The following is a 20,123-nucleotide window of genomic DNA, read 5'->3' as shown; positions in this document are numbered from 1 at the left end:
TCATCCTTTTCTTAAGTCTACACAATCAACAAAGCAATAATTTGCAGTGTTTGCCGATTTCCTAGATGTAGACGCTCACAATTTAAGGATTCACTCCCCTCGAGGCCCTAGGATCTGGTTCCAAGAGTAAATCATGTAAGAGGAGATATGAGAAGGCAGCTCCCTCCATTTTTTGTAGACTATAGCTGTAGGTCCTATGCATGGTGGGTGTGATGTCAGGCGTTTCCCTTGAATTGGTTAATTTTACTCAGTCTTTTGCTTCTTTGTTATCAAGGGACGGCTCTCTAAAAGGGGGGAGGAGGGATTTATGAGGAAATATAGGCAAGAAAAAGCAGACAAAAGAGTCAATAACAAAGGGGACAGCTATGAGGAGAAAACAGCTTTTATTTGTGAAGTTGATTTTTTGCACCAAAGGGCAGGGCTTTGCTTTATCCAATTCCATCTTGTCAGATTTGGTTCAATGCTCACCTGTCATGATCCTTTTGGATCATGGTTTTTGTCTTTCATTGTTTTAACTGCCCCCCACCCCCACCCCAGCTTTGGACTCTGCCCTCACCTTATTTCCCCTTTCCCAAGGTGACCAGACGGATGGATAGTACTGTAGTCAAGGTAATGCTGTAAATGTAGCCTCCTTGGCTAAAGACAATGAAAACAGAATCTGATTTCCATCAGCAAAGAAAGAGCCTCTTTGTTGGAGTGAGAACAAGTATCTCCTGGTGGATGTGGGAAGGTGTGACCTGGATCATGGTCCAGTAAAGTGCATTCAGGGCTTAGTGATCCACCAGATCCATTCCATGGTGACTAAGGGTTCGATGTCAACATGGAGGGAAGTCTTAAGTGGAGTGCCGCGGGTTTCTGTCCTCAGTCATCCTATGTTCATTCTTCCCTTTACTCATCTGAGTTAAGAAAAAGTAGGATTCTTGTCAATTTTTTTACTTGATGCAAAACAAGCTGGTCACACGCCAGTGATTCGAATCGGGATCCTAGATGATCTCAAAGGCTAGAACAATGGTTCACATCTGATCAATTTCAATCTAAATGTAAATGTCAAAACACTAAGACCGGTTCAAACAATCATCTGTATAGGTACAGAAGAGAGGAGATATGTAGTTCCTCTGAAAAGTATCTGGGTGGAGGCTTTACCGGGATCTCAAGTTAATATGAGCCAATAATGCATCGTGGTTGCCAACAAACGAATGAAATCATAGACTGCAGTAATCAAAGGGAAATGATCGTGCTGTACCCGCAGCTGCTCAGACTATATGTGGGAAAGTGAGTCCCCTTCTGAGGCCATATTCTAGGAAGGACATTGATTAGTTGGAACATGGCCAATTTGACAAGAGAATTGGTGACCTGTGTTATTAAGATAAAGGAGAAAAATTTAAGGAGGACATAAGAGATGAATGTCATATAGTGGAAGAGTCTAAATCTGGAGTTGGGCAAAAATATGTGCTCAAATCCTATCTCTGACATTCATTAGTTGTGTGACCCTGAGCAAGTCACTTAAGTTATCTATGCCTCAGGTTCCTTATTTGACAATGGAGTTAATAATAATCCTATTATTGCGAGGATCAAGTTGGTTTATATACAGAAGGCTTCTTACCTTTATATTATAGCACTCTTCAAGCATTTAGGGTCATAAGATTTAGATCTAGAAGAGAATTTAAAATCATCCAGTGTTAAACTCCTTAAAAATATTAAAAGGAAATTCAGAGAAATTAAGAGTCTAAAGAGAACTAAATGAAAAAAGAAACATTTAGTAAGCACCTGCTATATGCCAAGCTCTGTGCTAAGTGCTGGGGAGACAAAAAGAAACTAAAGACAATTCCACTCCTCGAGGGGTAGACGACAACAAACAAAAATATATGAAATAAGGATAGAGAAGGAGGTTGAAAGAAGAGTTGAGGAGGGCTTCCTGGAAGAGATGGCATTTCTGCTGGGACTAAGGGAAGCTAGGGAAGTCAGTAAGTTGAAATAGGAGAGCATTCCAGACAGAGAATGCTCGAGAATAAAAGATGGTGGAACGGCCGGGCGGCTCCTGTCGCTGAACTGAAAAGTTTGTGTCCGAAATCTGGAAATATGTCCCAAAAGATTATACATATATAACTTATATCGGATTGTTTACTGTTTGGGGGAGGGAGTGGTAAGAGAGAGAGGAAGAAAAACATTTGGAACTTAGAAGGAATGTTGAAAATTATCTTTACATGTATTTGGAAAATTAAAATATCATTGAGGAAAACCATGTGTCAGGGGATGAAGTGTAAGAAGATTGGAAAAGTAGGAAGGGGAAGGTTCCGAAGGGCTTTGAATGACAAATAGGGCATTTTGTATTTGATCCTGGAGGCTGTATCTGAAAGTTTAATAATGTTATAATATTAATATATTAATTACAATATTAATATAATAATAAACTGACGTTTATTGAGTGTGAGTTGAGGATGGAGAAGGGGGTAGAGTTTGACATGAGGAAAATCAAGTGGCTGGATGGAGGATGAATCGGAGTGAAAGTTAGGCAGGGAAAGGCCCCAGAAGCTTTCACAATACTCCGGGGCTGAGGTGATGGGGGGTGAGAGAAAGAGGAATTGAGGACCACACTTGGGTTGTGCGTTTGGGTGATGGGAAGGACGGTATTGCCATCGACAATGACAGGGAAGGTAGGAAGTGAGAAGGATCTGGGAGAAACATAATGAGTTCTGTTTAGACACATTGAGTCTAAGATGTCTTCTGGACTCCCAGTTCTAGATGTCTGGAAAGCAGTTGAAGATTGGAGGAGAGCAGAGACTTGGGGCAGGATATGAGAATCACTGACAGAGTGTGGGGGGAAGGCGATTAAATTCCCAGGAGCCAGGAAGCGTAGATCTAGAACTGGAGAGAAGCTGAGAAACCCTCTAGTTCAATGTCCTCCATCTGAACGACGAGGCAATAGAGAGATTAAGCCACACAGGCCGTGGCGAGGGGGTGGGGGAGTTTGGCTGTTCTTGAGTCTGAGGCGCCTCCATTTACACCACGGGGGAGGGCTATTTCTGGGAGAAGCATCGGACTGGTTTTGCTTGGCCCCAGAGGGCAGATCTGGGAACGATGGCGAGAGCTGGAGACGAGCGGTTTTAGATGATGTAAAAATAACTTCATAATTAGTGCTGTCCTGGAGTGGAATAGGTGGCTTCAGGAGGTAATGGAAAAGCCATTATAGGAAGTATTCAAGCAGAAGCTCCATGGGCTCCTGTCAGGAATACTGGAGATGAGATGACTGATTCCAGGTGAGATGGCCGGCTTCCCCAGGCCAGACGACTAGAGAATCATCGTCAGGATCCCGTAACCCTGTGGCTCTCTGCTTCTCCCTGAAGCAGCCAATATTCTTTATGGCAGTGGACAAGATCACCAGACTTAGCACCGCCTTCCTGGCTTGGAATCTCGGCTACTACTTTGGGCCTCAGTTTCCTCATCTGTAAAGTGAGGGTCAGATCAGCCGTCCAGGAAGGTCCCTTCCGGCTCTAAATGCTGCTCCTTGAACAAAACCCTTCGTCTCCGGACTCGGCATATTCTCTGGCTGTCTCTGCCCACCTGGAATATTCTCTCTTCTCATCTCTGCCTTCCTCCAAGTCCCAACTAAAATCTCATTTTCTACACAAAGGCTTTTATTATCCCTCTTCATTGGAGGGATTCCCCTTTTTATTGATTCCCCTTTTAATTATTTCCAATTTTTCTCTGCATATGGCTCGCTTGCACACAGCTCTTTGTTGTTTCCATAAGACTGTAAGCTCCTGGAGGGAAAGGCTGCCCTTTCTTTATCCCCATTGCCTAGTTTGGTTTCTGGCCCAGTTTTTATCGGCTGACTGAATAAAGCTTTGACCCAATCTAAGGTCCTGCAAACTAGGATCAAATTCTACTTCTTCCATTATAACCTATATGACTTGCGAAAAGTCCCTTAATTTTTCTGGGCCTCAGTCTCCTCATCTGTAAAATGGGTGGCTAAACTACAAGGCCTCCAGTGTCCCTTCCAGCCAGAAATCTATGAAACAAAAACATCATCGAAACTGGCTCATTGCTGGACCTTTGACTATTCCTAATCCCTCTGGTTTATTCATGGAAATGAGATCATGGATAGACACTTAAAGACTTAAGGGCATACTCACATCCTTCCAGAACTCAGATTATGGACTCCGTCCAACTTCCTAAATGCACTAGTCTTTTGTCCTTTAACTCCAGTATTCACCTCCCCCCACCCTCAAGAGAATGGGCCAATCCAAAGTCCCTGTTTCAAATAATAATAATGGATCACAACAATCCCAAGACACACAGTCCAATTTCCCTCGCCATGGAGGGCAGGGGGATTTCATTCCTGGGTACAAGCAGGTCCATGAAGGGCAAGTCTGCTGGACTGCTGGACTTATCACAGGCTTTCCTCCAATCCCCTGGGGTCAAGAAAGAAGAAAGACCCGGAGCTTCTTAGGCGGAAATGCCTGGGAGGGGCCTTTTTGGAAAGAATTGAAAGCTTCATCAATCCCTTGGGGAGGTCAAAGTTCAACACCTTATCCCTTCTCTCTTTTATTGAACCGCCTGCTCCTCTGTTCCTTAGGCAGTCTCCCTGTTTTCCCTGTCCTACCTTGGAGTTGGCGAGGGATCGCCTGGAATTTATGATGATCATTCTTAATAAAAAAATAATAAAATAGAAAATCTTTGAAGATTTCAGCCTTCTTCATTTCCCTGCTCCTTGTGGGGTTAGGAGTTTGTCCCCTTTTCAGCCCATGCTTTCCTCCATCTCTTCCTTTCTCCCTCTCCTTTCACTTCTGTCTATACTGCTCTTCCTCTCTCTCTCTCTCTCTCTCTCTCTCTCTCTCTCTCTCTCTCTCTCTCTCTCTCTCTCTCCCTTCCTTTTCTCTCTGCCTTCTCCCTTTTTGCTTCCAGCTTTCCCCAATCGGACAATGAGGTCAGACTTCCTAGTGGCCCTAGCCTATTTGCATAATAATCTGCTTAGTGCTCCCGCGGCCCCCACCCTCGGCCTTGGCTGTTCCCGCCCCCCCTCCCAGACCGCTGCGGTCCCTGCTCCCCCGATCACACACACGAGCTGACAGGTAGGGGGCGAGGGGGGGAGGATTGGGTAGGGAAGAGGGTGGAGCCGCCAGCGCTGCCCCCTCTACCGGGGCTGGCAGCTCGGCAGAGTCCTACGCTGTGTCTGGGAGAACGAGTCCGACTCGGCTCCCGGGCCAGGGCCAGTCCCAGCCCGGGCCGGCCCGGTGCCCAGCCCCTCTTCAGCCGCGGTTCCGTGGCCCGGGTAAGTCCGCCCTGTCTGCCCGTGTGTGTGCCTGCCCCCATCTCCGAGCACCGTTCTCTCCGCTGTCTCTTTGTCTCTCCCGTCTCTTCCTGTCTCTGGCGCCATCTCCATTCGGGTCTCTGCCTGCCGGGAGGGGACAGTCCGCGGCTGGCCAGGTGGGGCCGGGGGTTAGGTCGGGGGGGTGGGGGGAGGCTGAGCCCGGGGAGAGGCAAAGTTTCCTCAAGTTCGGGCTGCCGGGGGAGTACCTGTTGGAGCCGGTCGCTGCCCGCTGGGCACCCCGGTCCCGATTCCTCGGGCTGTTCCCTCGGCCGGCTGAGGCAGGAGCCGAATCCCGGAACCTCGGCCGGCTTCGCAGGGTTGGCCGAGGTCCCCGGGAAGGGGCGAGCTGGCGACAGCAACGCCCAGGCACCGGGAGCTCCAGAACCTCGGACAGCTCCCGGGGGCTGCGCCGAGTCCCGCTGCGGAGGAGGGGGAGGAGGAAGGTGGGGGCAGGGCAGCCGGCCGACCTGGAGCTCCAGGGGAGAAAGTTTGCTTTGGACGCGCTTTCGGGGGGACCGGGCTGAGTGTGGGGAGGCAGTCGGAGAGGAGCTGGCTTCGGAGTCCCTCCTTCCTCCGGCTCTCCGCTCCCTTCCCTCGTTCCTCTCTCGGGCCGGCCCTGGCCGCGGGCTGCCCGGTACAACCTGTTTGGGAAAAAAACATTATCCCACCACTGAGGCACGGGGCCCGCCCAGTGCCTGCGCAGCACCTCCGTTAGGGAGCGGGAGCAAAGCCGGGCGCCTGGCTCCCCGTTCTTCCCCTTCCATCTGGCCTCTTGGATCTCCTTCTACAGCTTTTCCTTGACCCCCTCCTTCTCTCTCCTCCTCTTTCTGCTTCCAACCCTGCCATTCACTTGCCATCCTTTATTCCCGAGGGAGAGAGGGGAGCCGGGGCTGGGGAGCCCGAAGGAAGGACGGAGCCGGGGGAGGGGAGCGGTTCGGAGGCCTCATCCTGGGCAGCGGGGGCGCACTTGGCCCCTGCCTCCAAGTTCCTCGGGCTCCGTCCGAGGCAGGGAGGGAAGCCCCCGGCTGAGCCCCGAGCGGAGGCCACGCCGGCATCTCGGCAGGCGGATCGCCCCCCGAGCCCGGACTCTCCTCTCCCCTTCCCTTCTTCCCGCAGGCTGCAGCCCGGACCATGAGGAGGCAGCCGGCGGCGGCGGCGGCGGCGGCGTCGGGGACGGAGCCGCGGCATCTCGTGTAGCCGGCGCCGGGGTCAGGGAAGGCGCGGCCCGGGGAGGGCGGCCGGCGCCATGGAGCCCACTTACTCGCTGACCGCGCACTACGACGAGTTCCAGGAGGTCAAATACGTGAGCAAGTGCGGCCCCGGCAGCTCCGGGGGAAGCTCCCTGCCGCACGGCTTCCCCTTGCCGCGGGCCACCACCGGCTCGGGCCGCGGCGCCTCCGGGGCCGGCTTGAGCCGCTGGAACCGGCGCGAGGTGTGCCTGCTGTCGGGGCTGGTGTTCGCCGCCGGCCTCTGCGCCATCCTCGGGGCCATGCTGGTCCTCAAGTACCTGGGGCCCGGCCCCGGCGGCGGGGGCGCGGGCGCCGCGTGCCCCGAGGGCTGCCCGGAGCGCAAGGCCTTTGCCCGCGCGGCGCGCTTCCTGGCCGCCAACCTGGACGTCAGCATCGACCCCTGCCAGGACTTCTACTCGTTCGCGTGCGGCGGCTGGCTGCGGCGCCACGCCATCCCCGAGGACAAGCTCACCTACGGCACGATCGCCGCCATCGGCGAGCAGAACGAAGAGCGCCTGCGGCGGCTGCTGGCCCGGCCCAGCGGCGGGCCCGGGGGCTCGGCCCAGCGCAAGGTGCGCGCCTTCTTCCGCTCGTGCCTCGACATGGCCGAGATCGAGCGGCTGGGCCCCCGGCCCATGCTGGAGGTGATCGAGGACTGCGGGGGCTGGGACCTGCGCGGCGCCGGGGCCCAGCGCTGGGACCTCAACCGGCTGCTGTACAAGGCGCAGGGCGTCTACAGCGCCGCCGCGCTCTTCTCGCTCACCGTCAGCCTGGACGACAAGAACTCCTCGCGCTACGTCATCCGCGTGAGTGGCCGCGGGCGCGGCGTGGCTGCCGAGGCGAGGGGGCCGGGGGCCCTCGGGTCACCGCGCCGCGGGCTGGGCTGGGGCTCCAAACACGCGCGCGCGCCCACGCGCGCACCCCCACGCCCACGCACGCCGCCGGCCCGCTTCCTTCTGCTTGCTTCGAGGGGCAGGGGCTGAGGACCCCCGTCCTAGCCGCTAGTGGAATCCCTCCAAGCCACTGGGGCACCCTGGATGGGTCACGTCTGCCACCTGGCTCTCGGTTTCCCCGCCTGTAAAACGCTGGCCGCTAGCTCGCTCCCACCCTGTTCCCTCCGCTTACGTCCGGCGGGGCCGCCTCGGGTTCCGGAGTCCGCGTCCCTCAGCCACTTGGGCATCCCACGCGCGGGAGCCTCCGCTTCCTCCTCTACAGAGCGAGGGGCTTCGATTACAGGACCCTTAAGGGCCTTACAATTCCAGATTTAGGCTCCTCTTAGAAGAGGGCGCCCATGAGACGAAGACTGAAGGTCACCCGCCCCTACTTACATGCTGACTGCCTTCTAAGCGTCCAGGCCAGCGTGATTTATCCCCTTTTCCTAGTTGGGGAAATTGAGGCTCAGAGATGATAAGTGGTTTAGTCAAGAGCACAGAGTCAAAGGCGGATTCGTACCCAGAGGGAGCGTCCGGGTGGATGCTCGGGTCCAGATGCCCCCGGAGACAGCAAGGGGCCAAGCAGGGAGCGTGGGGGCGGGGAGGAGCCGGCAGTGTGCTTAGGGGACCCGAGCTGGACCACGGTGGGCCGTTCCTCGTGATAGCCCTCAGTGCCGAGACGAGAGGGGAGGGAGAGGGGAAGGAGGGAGTGAGCGGAGAACGGGGGGAGCGGGGGACGGGAGCGAGGGGAAGGAAGAAAGCGGGAGGTGAGGAGGTAATTTCCCCTGGAGTAATTGCGGTGTTTAGCGGAGCAGCGGGGAGCCCGCAATTTCCCAGGCCACAAGCGGGCGGGCTGCAGGGAGGGAGGGAATTCAGAGCGGGGGCGGCCGCTCCGGAGCCGTCAGCTGTGTGTAGGGGGGGGGGAGGTGCGGGGGAGGGCACTGGCCTCCAGCAGCAGGCGCTCTAAGTGTGGGCCTCCTGCCCCCCTGCCGGGTGTGTCCCCTGCATTCCGGCAGTGAGCAGCCCGGAAATCCCAGCCTGGCAGCCGCAAGGGACTTGGGAGATGGCTTACTGAGCCACTCGTTTTACAGATGAGGAAACTGAGGCCCAGAGAGGGTGGCCGGCTTCCTCCACGAATTCTGGGATGTTTGGCCGGGGAGGCCCCAGCCAATGTTCCCCTACTGCAAGGAGCAACTACAGACACACATTAGGCACATGTGTTAGCAGCAGAATCATTGGGACGATCTTTTCGGTTCTTTTCCCCCACATCTGAGATCCCCCTTCAAAAAACAAAAACAAACCCTTCTCTCCGGGGTTAACAGATTTAGAAAGTGAGGCCTAGAAGGGACAGGGTTTGAAGCTGGAAATAGCCTTAGAGGGCAGAGGCTTCAAACTCTTCATTTTGTAGATGAAAAACCCAGTGGGGAGCAAAGGGCCTTAGAGTTGGAGGACTTCACGTCCTCGCTCTTCGCAGCCATGAGATCTGGGGTGAATCCTGTCGTCTCCCCAGGTGACGACTCTTTAAGATGAAGGAGATGAGACCAGATAACCTTTAAGGTCTCCTATGTGTCAGATGTGAAGCCAGGGCCTCCGCCTGCAGAGCCAGCACTCCGGGGGGTGGAGGAGAAAGGGTAAGGGCAGAGGCCAGACTGACATCCTGGCCTCTCGGCCCTGCCCTGCTGAGATGTGTCCTGTCCTCTCGGTTCTCCCAGATTGACCAGGATGGGCTGACGCTACCTGAGAGAACTCTCTACTTGGCCCAGGATGAAGAGAGTGAGAAGGTGAGGAAGGGGGAGGTGCAGGACAACTGCAGCACAGAAAGGGCAGAAGGGGAATGAGTCCCAGAAACAGGCTCCTAGGCCAGGGACAGTACCGTGGGGGTAGGGGTGCCTTTGCTGGCAGCTCGGTCATTTCCCACAAAGGCTGAGCTGATCCGCCTATGTGGGGGGCCCCCAGATCCTGGCTGCCTACCGGGTGTTCATGGAGCGGCTGCTGAGCCTGCTAGGGGCCGAAGCAGTGGAGCAGAAGGCCCTGGAGATTCTGCAGCTGGAGCAGAGGCTGGCCAACGTGAGTGTCCCCCAGCACCCCTTCTTCCTCACAGCGCTGCACCCCGAACTCCCAGCATGGGCTTCAGACACTTCCCTCATGCTTACCCCTTGCCTTTGTGCTTTGGGGCTGGAGCTTTGAGTCCCTTGGAATCCCAAATGGGTGGGAAGATATGGAACTGGCCAATCGCTCTCACAGCTGACTCGAACCTGGGGCCACGAAGCCCCCACCTCCTTCCGGAGAGGTTCCGGCAGAAGATCCCCGGTAGACTAATGACCGGATTGTAGGGTCGCTTTTCAAATTTCCCATTATTTGTCCAGTCGAGGAGCATTGATTAATGACCCAAGATGTTCGGGGCCATTGTGGAAACATAAGGACCGAAATCAAGCAGCCCTCGGCTCTCGGAGCTCACCTTCAGATGGGAGGGACAACAGATACACGTGGAGATATTGATCTGTTGTCTGACATGGCCTTAATCTCTGAATATCCCTCCCCCGCTCTGGCCCAGTATGTTATTCCTATTCAAAAAATTCTCAAGAGGAGAGGAAAGTCACTGACATCACCCGCGGGGATAATCCTGCCTGGTTCTCACGCACAGGCCTCGTCTCTGCAAGGGAAGGGTGGAGAACATCCCTTTTCCTTTGATCACTGTGATAAAGCAAGTTATATGGCCATGAAAGTGGGTTGTGGGACATCAGGCGTCCTCCACAGGAGGGGGGGTCATGGGTGCAGATCCAAAGATGGCCCTGATTTCCCCATCAGATAACTGTGTCTGAGTATGATGACCTGCGCCGGGATATCAGCTCCATGTACAACAAGGTGACCCTGGGACAGCTTCAACAGATCACCCCTCATGTGAGTAGGGCCCCCTATGGGAAAGGTTGGAGCCTGAGGAGAGCTGGAGGAGAGCTCGGGGGGTCTGCTCTTTCCCAGAGGACAAGGGAAAAGTGTAAATGTGTGTGTGTGTGTGTGTGTGTGTGTGTGTGTGTGTGTGACAGAGAGACACAGAGAGAGAGAGAGACAGAGAAAGAGAGAGACAGAGAGAGAGAGAGAGACAGAGACAGAAAGGGACAGAGACACTTGGTGGGTGACATGGTTGAGGAGCTGGGACCTGGGAAAGTTCCTATAAAGCATTCTTTATCTTTACCGACCAATGGCTTGGGTTCATCAGATCACAGATGTAAGAGGTTGGCAAGTCCTTCATGTTATACATGAGGAAACTAGGTGTGCTACCGGGAGTCTGGAGTCAGTAAGAGCTGAGTTCAAATCTAGCCTCATTCACTTCCCACCTGGGCGATCCTGGAAGTCACTTAGCCCTATTTGCCTCAACTTTCTCCTCTGTAAAATGGGGATCACGCTAGCTCCTAGCTCCCAGGGTAGTTGTGGGGATCAATGAGAGATCTGTAAAGTGCTTAGCCCTGTGCTCGGCACATCTGGGCTCTCTGTAAATATGATGATGACGACGACTGAAACACAGCTAGGTCTAGATCTATGAGAGCTCACAAGCACAGCCAGGTGCAGCCCCCTCCCTTTATAGTTGAGGAAACAATTTAAGTGCAGAGGGTGAGTCGAGTAGCCCAGAGTCGCTCGGATAGCGAGACATGGGGACGGGCTCCATATTCAGCACTTCTCCGGCTGGACAGCAGCGCCGACACAGACACTCAGCGCCCAGTGACCCAGGGACGGTTTGGCCCAGCTGTGAAATGGGACCCCACCGCTCACAGCTCTGGCTCTTTAGGTTCCCGGGAAGGAAGTGCCCTGTAGCTTTTGCCCCTGGGTTATTCCCTCCTGCCCTTGCCGCCCCCTGCAGCTCCGATGGAAGTGGCTGCTGGACCAGATCTTCCAGGAGAACTTCTCGGAAGATGAAGAGGTGGTGCTTCTGGCCACAGAGTACATGCAGCAAGTGTCCCAGCTCATCCGCTCCACACCCCGCAGGTACCTGTCCCCCCGCCGGCCCCGGCAGCTCATGGCGCACGACGGCCCCCGGTGACCCCAGGGAACCAAGGCTGACTCTCCCTGCCCAGGGCACACTTCCCACAGGGCCGGAAACGTCTGCCAGGGCTCCCTGCAGCAGGGACGGGGTTTCTACCTGCCAGCTCTGCCCAGAGGAAGTGCCTGGGGACGCCCTGTCCCCGCTCCAGGAAGCACCTTGATGGCAGCACGAGCATGGGGTGACCTGGGGAACCGGGGACAAGTGGCCAGTTACCGTGAGACCTTATTTCCAACTGGAACAAATGCCTTGTTTTCCTCATGGGCTGCTGACCTGGGATTCATCCCAGTCTCCATAGCTTCAGGCTACCCAGAGCACCCTGTGCATCTGACCCCAACCTTGCCTCGCTAATTGTGAGACCCTGGGCAAATCCCTCCCCTCTCTGTGGCTTTTTTCCTCATATGTATAAAGAGAGGAGTGTTAGCTGCTTTTGAAGGGCTGTTGTGAGCCCAAAGGAGCCAAAGCAACCCTCTGGAAACCTTGAACTGCTCTATAAATCTCAATGATGCTGCTCTTCCTCCTCTTCTTCCCTCCTCCTCCTCCTTCCCTTCCACCTCCCCCTCCTTCTCGTTCTCCTCCTCCTCCCCCTCCTCCTCCTCCTCCTCATTATCACCACTTGTGAGAGGCTTTGGTGTGTGATCAAGGGCTGCCTTTGACATCAGGAAGAGCAGACCTTGCCTCTGACCTAGGCTGACTGTGTGACCCTGAAACTGTCTCCACTTCCCAGTGGCCCCCGCTCTCTAAAGCAGTGCTTGTAGTTCTAGAAAGCTCCCGCATGCATGGGGAGGGTTTATTTACCCCAGTCAATGAAAACTGAGGAGATCCCCCCAAAGTCTTTTTGTGGATGTGAAGGTTAAAGGGAATGACTTGTGTGGAAGGACCTTTGACAAGCTGGGAGTGCTGCAAATCAGGGAGGCTCCTGCCCCTCTGCTCTGCTGTGCTGAGGGAGGCCGGGGCCCTGTCCAGGTCCTGCCGCCTGGGGCTGAGCCCAGAGCCCCCCGGCTTCCTCAGCTGCCCCCTCTCCCCTCCCAGGATCCTCCACAACTACCTGGTGTGGCGGGTGGTGGTGGTGCTGAGCGAGCACCTGTCCCAGCCCTTCCGCTCGGCCCTGCACGACCTGTCCCGGGAGATGGAGGGCAGTGACAAGCCTCAGGAGCTGGCCAGGGTCTGCCTGGGCCAGGCCAACCGGCACTTCGGCATGGCGCTGGGGGCCCTCTTCGTACACGAGCACTTCTCTGCCGCGAGCAAAGCCAAGGTTAGCCAGTGCGGGAGGGGGGAGGAGAGTCTCTGGAGATCCGGGTTCGAATTCTGCCAGTCTCCTCCTAGGGTCCCTCCCCCTCTGGGATGCCAGCTGTCAGGGGTTAGGGTCCAAGGCATGATAATGACCCTCTAGAACACACCAGCCAGCCTCTCAGAGCCCAGTCTGCCACCACAGGGCGGCGCCAGCTCTGCCCTTCTACCACAAACCCTTGGGAAGATCTGGTTAGTAAATGGTGAGCTCCTTGGGGGCGGCCTCCGTTGTACTCTCAGCACCTTGTGCCCTTAATAAATTCTACTTGAATGGACATGACACTAAAATGGCGAGCTCTGCCCCACATTCAGAACCTCCCTGACCTTCGGGAGCCTCAAAAGCGATGAAATCAAAGGGTTCAAGTCAAGAGGTCCAAGGGCTAATCTCAGAGGCTGGCTGTTTGTGGGACCCCGGCCCAGTCACCTCCCTGAATCATTGGGATACACGGCCTCCAGGGTTCCTTCCGGCTCCTGATTTATAAGATCCTGGATGGTCTCAAAAGCCCCTCCTAGCTTGAAATCTGACTTCTGTTTTATAGATGTGGACATTGAGGGTCAAAGGTTAGAGGAAGGATGTTGGGGGAAGAGCAGGGGCCACTTAGGGGTGGCAATGACAGGGTTCACTGGGGGGGCGCTGCTGGAACAGACAGAAGGCGCTGTCTGGGGCGTTGAGGTCCAGGGATGGGGACCCTCCTCCTAAATCTGCCCTGACTCCAACCCACGGACCCTGAGCCAGTGCGGGGCTGACTCCTGCCCACCGCCCCAACTTCCCAGGTGCAGCAGCTGGTGGAGGATATCAAACACATTCTGGGCCAACGGCTGGACGAGCTAGACTGGATGGACAAGGAAACCAAGGCGGCTGCCAGAGCCAAGGTACCACGCCCCAGGGGGTGGGTTTGTGGAGGAGGCCGGAGGCCGAGGCTGCTGCCCCCGTCCCCGACCGTCTCAGCCTGGAGCCCCTTTCCGTACAGGGAGCGGGATGCCTCCCTTCTCCCGCTGCCTTTCTGGTGCGAGGATGACGCTTCTCAGCTGGGGCGGCCCGGCAGCCACCGCCCCCTGAGCTCCAGGCCTCGTCCCCCGCCTCCCTTGGCCCTTTCGGCACGTCGTGCTCGTGTCCTCCAGAAACCTTTTGTCCCCAGCTGCAGTACATGATGGTGATGGTCGGCTACCCTGACTTCCTGCTCAAGCCTGAAGCGATAGACAAGGAGTATGAGGTACAGCCCCTCTGCCCTCCCTCTGCCGGCTGCACTTGTCCTCTGGCTCCCTGGGTGGTGGGAGACCAGAGGGAAGTCCTTCCTCTTCCTCCTCTCCCCTGCTCTTCCTCCTTTTCCTTCCCCTGCTCTTCTTCCTCCTCTTCTTTCCTCCTGCTTTTCTCCCTCCTCTCTCTCTCTTCCCCGCTCTCTTTCCTCCTCTTCCTCTAAATCTTCCCCTCTTCCTTCTGCAGTTTGAGGTCCACGAGAAGACTTACTTTAAGAACATCTTGAACAGCATCCGGTTCAGTATCCAGTTATCTGTCAAGAAGATCCGGCAGGAGGTGGATAAGTCCGCGTGGGTACCCCCGGCAGTGAGCTGGGCTCGGCCGGGTTGGGAACCAGAGGTAGCACTTAGGCTGGGGATTCTGGGAAACCAGACGAGGCCAGAGCTGGGGACTGCGAGGTCTCATCTCTGAGCAGGGGCCGTAACTCGGCAGCCGTCTCTGCTCCGAAACACTGAGCGTGGCGGGCTGGGCCGTCCGCATTCTGCGGGGAGACCTCCGGTGGGGGGGGTCCCTAGAGACTCCACCCCTTGAGACCTTCTTATCAGGGGAGTCTCCACTGACGCACAGTCTCCATAACTCCCCCACTGTTCCTGGTCCTGCCCTGTGGGACTGAGCCGAGCCGGTTCTGCTGCTTCGCTCTCGGGTCTGCCCTCCAAGGGTAGAACAGCCAGTTCCCTGTGGCCTCTTCTCCCCTCAAAGTTCGCCCTCCCGGTTCCTGCCTTATATGAGGGACTTTTCGAACCCCTCCTCCTCCTGTTTGCCTCCACTGTCCTGAACCGTCCAGAACTGATTGTTACCCTCGAGATGTCGTCCGAAGACAGGAGGCAGCCGACGATTGTCCCTCTGTCTCCGGAGCGAAGCTGCTCTTAAGCCCACCCCCGTGTGCATTTTGCCAGCTCCGTGGCAATGCCATTGGCTGATCTCTAGCTCAAGGTCCACTAAAGCCCTCAGCTCTTTTCTTGGGAACATCAATTCACTTTGACTGCATCAGATTATAGGCAAATGTGGGCATCCTCCGGGCACTTGGACCAAAGGGCTCATGAGAGTAACGAGATGGATGCAAACCCAGGGAAAGTGAGGCAGGGGGCACGAGGGCTTCAGAAGATGCAGGTGGTCGTCTGGGGGAGGGGAGGGGCATTCACAAGGAAGATCAGTGGGATGTGTCCGGAGGAGGCTTCTGGGACAAGGAATCCTAGAGACCCCTCCCCCCAGCTAAGGCCCCAGGATGCCATTTGCCCGGTCCTGAAGGCCGTGGCTCGCGTGGTGCTGCAGGGGACGGCTCCTCCATGTCTGAAGCAGTCTCAGAGTGTGGGGGTGGGGAGGGAAGCAGAGCGGGCCGGGGCAGGTCTCGAACGCAGGGCACAGCCTGGCAGCTGCGGCTCAACGACCTTAGGAAGGCCCCTCTTCTTGCAGGTGGCTGCTCCCCCCCCAGGCTCTGAATGCCTACTACCTGCCCAACAAGAACCAGATGGGTGAGTGAGGGCTCAGGTCTCTGGGGAGTTCTGCGGGTCAGAGACGGCCACGGCCCGGAGACGGCGAGGATGGGGGCCCCGAGCGGGAGCAGGGCCCGGGGGAGGGCGGAGCTGGAGGTCCCGCTCGCTCACTAAATCCCGCCTGGGGTTCGGGGAGATCCCTCTGGAGGCGGCAGCTGGGGCCGTCCTGAGCGGGGGCTTCTCTCCGCAGTGTTCCCAGCCGGCATCTTGCAGCCCACGCTCTATGATCCCGACTTCCCACAGTGAGTACTCGGGCCTGTCCCCCTCACCCGCCCTCCTCGCAGGGCCTTGTGCATGGGCAGGCCCAGCTCCAGCCCGCCTCGGGCGCTGGGGGATCCGCAGCTCGGGGGCTCCTGGAGGGAGGGAGACCCAGACAGGTTGAAATTTATTCGAGGTGACACTTGTCCCCCCGAGGCAGTTGGGGTTAAGTGACTTGCCCAGGATCACAGTTAAATGTCTGAGGTCGAATTTGAACTCGGGTCTCCCTGGCTTCAGGGCTGGGGCTCTACCCACCGCGCCCCCAGTGTCCCCGAGGCGACACCTGTCGTGGATGGCAAAGATAAACAGTGTCAGCCGGAGCAAGCCAAGGAGAAGCAGACTTGAGCCTCGAGGCACTGGGACCTGGTTGTTGGGGTGGGTTTGGGGGAGACGGGCAGGGAGCCACCCCGAGGCCTGACCCGGCGCTCTCCGGGCCCGCAGGTCTCTGAACTACGGGGGCATCGGCACGATCATCGGGCACGAGCTGACCCACGGTTACGATGACTGGGGTAAATGACGCTCCGGCTTCCCACGGTTCCTTCTGGCTGCCTCGGATGCCCGTTTTCTCTGATCCCCCTCCCGCGCTGGGACTCTCCTCCCTGCTCCCGCTGGCCCGGGTTGGGTGTGGGAGGACCCCGTCCCCAGGCCCCTCCCGTGACCCAATCTCCCGGCTGAAAGCTCAGGGCGGGGCGGGACAAGGGTGGGAGCCGGGTCCCAGGGCTCAGGGCAGGGTCGCCTGCAGGGGGACAGTACGACCGCTCGGGGAACCTGATGCACTGGTGGACCGAGGCCTCCTACAGCCAGTTCCTCCGCAAGGCCGAGTGCATCGTCAGCCTCTATGACAACTTCACGGTCTACAACCAGCGGGTAGGTGCCCCCCCCTCGCCCCTGACTGCGGCCCGGCCCTGGGCTCGCTGGGGCTCCATCCCGTGGGCAGCGGCTCCGAGGAGGAGCGTCCCCAACTCCCAGTGCGAGAAAATCCCGGGCCTTCAAGGGCCCTGAAGAGCAGGACTCGGGGGCAGCGTGGGAGGGGGAAAGGAGCCCAAGGGCCCGGATTCAAATCCCTTCCTATAAATGCCTCTCTGGGAGCCTCAGCTTCCTCTCTGTAAGACCCCTCCAGCCTCCAGCCCCAGGGTTAGGGTCCCAGGACCTATTGCTCAGGGGCTCGCCCCGGCCCCACTGAGGCTGCGGAAGGGAGGAGCGTTCATCAGAACAACTGCTCCACAGGTCAGCGGGAAGCACACGCTGGGGGAGAACATCGCGGACATGGGGGGCCTGAAGCTCGCCTACTATGTGAGTGCCGCCCGTCTCCTCCCCCGCCTTCTCTCACGGGGCCCGACGGGGAGGAGGGTCCCGGAACCAACACGACCTTTGTCCTTCCCGAGCCTTCGGGTCACCCCCTCCCCCACCAGATCGGTCCCTGGGGAGAGAGGAAGGGGCCGCGTCCCCCGCTCAATGAGAACTCCGTGTCCCTCCCAGGCTTATCAGAAGTGGGTGCGGGAGCACGGCCCAGAGCATCCTCTCTACCGCCTCAAGTACACCCACGACCAGCTTTTCTTTATTGCCTTTGCCCAGGTACGAGCTGGGGCCCCTGGGTCTCCCTCCTACCCACGTCTCTCGCTCACAGAGCTGCCCCACCTGGGGCTTCTGTGTAGGAAAGGGGGGATAAGCATTTATAGAGCACCTGCTGTGTGCCAGGCACCGGGCTAAGCGCTTTACAAATATCAACTTAGTTCATCCTCACAAGCCGAGAGTCAGGGTTATCATCCCCTTTTACAGATGAGAAAACTGAGGCAGTCTAAGGTCATCCCGTTAGTAAATGTCTGAGGTAGGATTTGAACTCAGGGCTTTCTGTCTTGTTTCGGAGACTTCCCTGTGTGATCTTGGATAAGTCACTTGACTATAAAACGGGAGGGTTGGACCATTGATGGTCTCTGGGGTCCTTTCCCCTCCATTTTGGCCCAGAACTGGTGCATCAAGAGGCGCTCCCAGTCCATCTACCTTCAGGTGCTGACGGACAAGCACGCCCCGGAGCACTACAGGTACAGCCGCCTTCTGGTCTCACCCCCAGAGGCAGGGAGGATTCTGGGAGGGGGGACGACCACAGCCAGCGCTCTGCTTGGGATCTGCCCATCTGGAGGCAGATCTCACTGGGGACCCCGACGAGACCCCTTGACCGCAGGAAACCTTAGCATCCTCTGATCTGTGAGCTACTGTTCTAGTCCTGAGGAGCCTGGGGGGGGAGGGGCCGGCCAGCCCTGCCTGGGGTTCCAGCCGGCTCGGATACCTCCGGGCTGCGGGATCCTGGGAGCAGGGTCTCGGCATCCCGAGGGCTCTCCCTGCATTTCCGAGAAGGCCCCTCCGCCTGGGGGGAGGCAGTGCAGCTCCCCGGGCAAAGTGCCCTCCAGGCCCTGTCCCACAATCCCTAACTTTCTGCACCATTTAAAGGTTTGCTAAGCGATTTACGCTGATTAGTTTATGCCTCTGAGGTAGGGATTATTATCAACCCCATTTTGCAGATCAGGAAAACTGAGGCTAACCGGGCAGGGAAGCCCGGAAAAAGCAGCCTTGGGACGGGTCCAGCCGGATCACCGCCGGGTGGGCAGGGTTCGAACCCAGTTCCCGACCGCATTCTGACTCTGTGCCCCCTGCAGGGTGCTGGGCAGCGTGTCCCAGTTCGAGGAGTTTGGCCGGGCCTTCCACTGCCCCAAGAACTCGCCCATGAACCCGGCTCATAAGTGCTCCGTGTGGTGAGGCTGGAGCGCCCGCCCCCGCCCCGCCGCCGCCCGCGTCCCGAGCAAGCTCCCGACCCGCTCCGGAGGGCGACGTCCTCTCCCCGGGGCGAGGAAGGGCTCCGCGGGGCCTCGGGCTGTGGTCGGGCTGGGGGCCTCCAGGTGGATTAGCTCCCAGGGCGGGGGCGTCCACGTGCTGGACGGGAGAGGGCCAAACGGGGCTAGGGGGAGGGGGGATGGGGGGTCTCGTTGCCTGCCCCCCAGACAGAAAGGGAGAAGCCATTTCTAGGGGGCGGGGCTCAGCGCGGCGGGGGGTCCCGGGGCCCGGCTGCGGGGTGGGCAGAGAGGGTGGGGAGGGGCTGGGGGCGCCGCAGGGCGGAGCTTGTACATATAAAGTCGGTGTCGCCATGTTCTTGCTGCTAAATCCGGTCAATAAAGCTGCGTGACTAGCAAGCGTCTTAACTCGGCACTTCTGCTCCGGCAGGATGTGGGGGCGGTGGGGGCGGGGTGGGGGTGGGAGTGTCTGTGTGTGCGCACGGCGGGGAGGGAGGGCTGGGGAGACCCCTGCCCACGGGAGCGCGGGTGGCCGCCCCTGAGCCGGCGCCTCCAACTTGCCGCCATGACCCCTCGGGGCTGCTCGGGGCCCGAGGGAAATGACCCAGAGAGGCCCAGGCTCCGGTGAAGGGAGACCGAGGAGCTGGTTCAAATGTCACGTGTCCCCCGTGGGCTTTCGGGTAATTACGTCACAGCCGGCGCCTCGTTTCCTCATCTGTTAAACGAGCCTCCCGGGGCCCCTGAAGGCCCCGAGCCAACGGTCCTGGGAGTCAGATGCCCCTTCCCGAGGAGCCTCGAGTGAGACCACTTGGATCACGGGGCCCGGGCTAGAAGGGGACCAGAGAGCGCATCCAGTTCAACCGCCTCACTTTCCAGACAAGGAAACAGGCCCACAAGCGGGGAAGGACTTCCTGCTCGGCGTTTCCCCGCTTTTCCGCGCCCCCCCCCCCATTCTGGATCCTCCCTCCCTCTTTCCCGCCTCCCCCTTCTCTCGCAGTGAGGTGCCAGAGGCAAAGCGCGGGAACACGACCGGCCCTGCCCTCAAGCGGCTTCCATTCTAAGCCGGAGAAGACGCAGCCGCGGGCTGGACCGCAGAGGTTGTTCTTTCCCCTTTGCTTCCTCTTCCGATTCCTTGGGTCACCCATTCTCGCTTCCCCGGAGCCTCCAGGAGTGTCCCTCTCCCGGGCGGCCTCCAGCAACACCCCCTAATCAATGACAGGCCTTAATGAGCCCCCATCCAAGGTCAGGACCAGATCTTGTAAGTTGTGAGACCTGGGGGGAGGGGAGGCGGGGAGAGACAGGCGGCCGCTGAGCCAGAGCACTTGATATTGGAGTCCAAGTACTTGTCCAGATTCTCCCTGGACGTTCTTTGGCAAACAAGTTAGCCTCTAGACTGATCAGCAAGCATCTATTGAGCACCAACTACATGCATCTATTAAGCACCTACTATATGCCGGATAGTGGCTAACAGAGGAAACAACTGGCAAATAACGTACAATCAAGATCCCGAATCTGTGACCTCCTCTGCAA

At 57.6% G+C, this 20,123-nt stretch overlaps 1 protein-coding gene across 1 annotated transcript; it reads left to right on the top strand.

Annotated features, from left to right (window-relative positions):
- Positions 1 to 6,492: 6,492 nt before the first annotated feature.
- Positions 6,493 to 18,753, top strand: ECEL1 (endothelin converting enzyme like 1). Its single transcript, XM_051995225.1, has 17 exons — positions 6,493 to 7,346; positions 9,185 to 9,253; positions 9,429 to 9,539; positions 10,281 to 10,373; positions 11,329 to 11,453; positions 12,541 to 12,763; positions 13,573 to 13,671; positions 13,938 to 14,012; positions 14,243 to 14,346; positions 15,470 to 15,528; positions 15,740 to 15,791; positions 16,249 to 16,316; positions 16,550 to 16,674; positions 17,035 to 17,100; positions 17,287 to 17,382; positions 17,773 to 17,849; positions 18,462 to 18,753. Exons 1-17 carry the CDS (start codon positions 6,558 to 6,560, stop codon positions 18,559 to 18,561), a joined length of 2,331 nt encoding a protein of 776 aa, XP_051851185.1. The 5' UTR covers positions 6,493 to 6,557; the 3' UTR covers positions 18,562 to 18,753.
- Positions 18,754 to 20,123: the final 1,370 nt, after the last annotated feature.

This window comes from Antechinus flavipes, chromosome 4 (genome assembly GCF_016432865.1).
Source record: "Antechinus flavipes isolate AdamAnt ecotype Samford, QLD, Australia chromosome 4, AdamAnt_v2, whole genome shotgun sequence".
Taxonomy (NCBI): Eukaryota; Metazoa; Chordata; class Mammalia; order Dasyuromorphia; family Dasyuridae; genus Antechinus; species Antechinus flavipes.
The sequence above is the reverse complement of the archived record's forward strand: the minus strand, read 5'-3'. Positions and strand labels throughout refer to the sequence as shown.

What these genes read in the sequence shown, in the direction of transcription:
- ECEL1 (XM_051995225.1), top strand. Translation starts at nt 6,558, where the DNA reads ATGGAGCCCACTTACTCGCTGACCGCGCACTACGACGAGTTCCAGGAG. An exon ending in GCCCAACAAGAACCAGATGG is followed by an intron (nt 15,529 to 15,739) that starts GTGAGTGAGGGC and finishes TTCTCTCCGCAG; the next exon opens with TGTTCCCAGCCGGCATCTTG. An exon ending in TATGATCCCGACTTCCCACA is followed by an intron (nt 15,792 to 16,248) that starts GTGAGTACTCGG and finishes CCGGGCCCGCAG; the next exon opens with GTCTCTGAACTACGGGGGCA.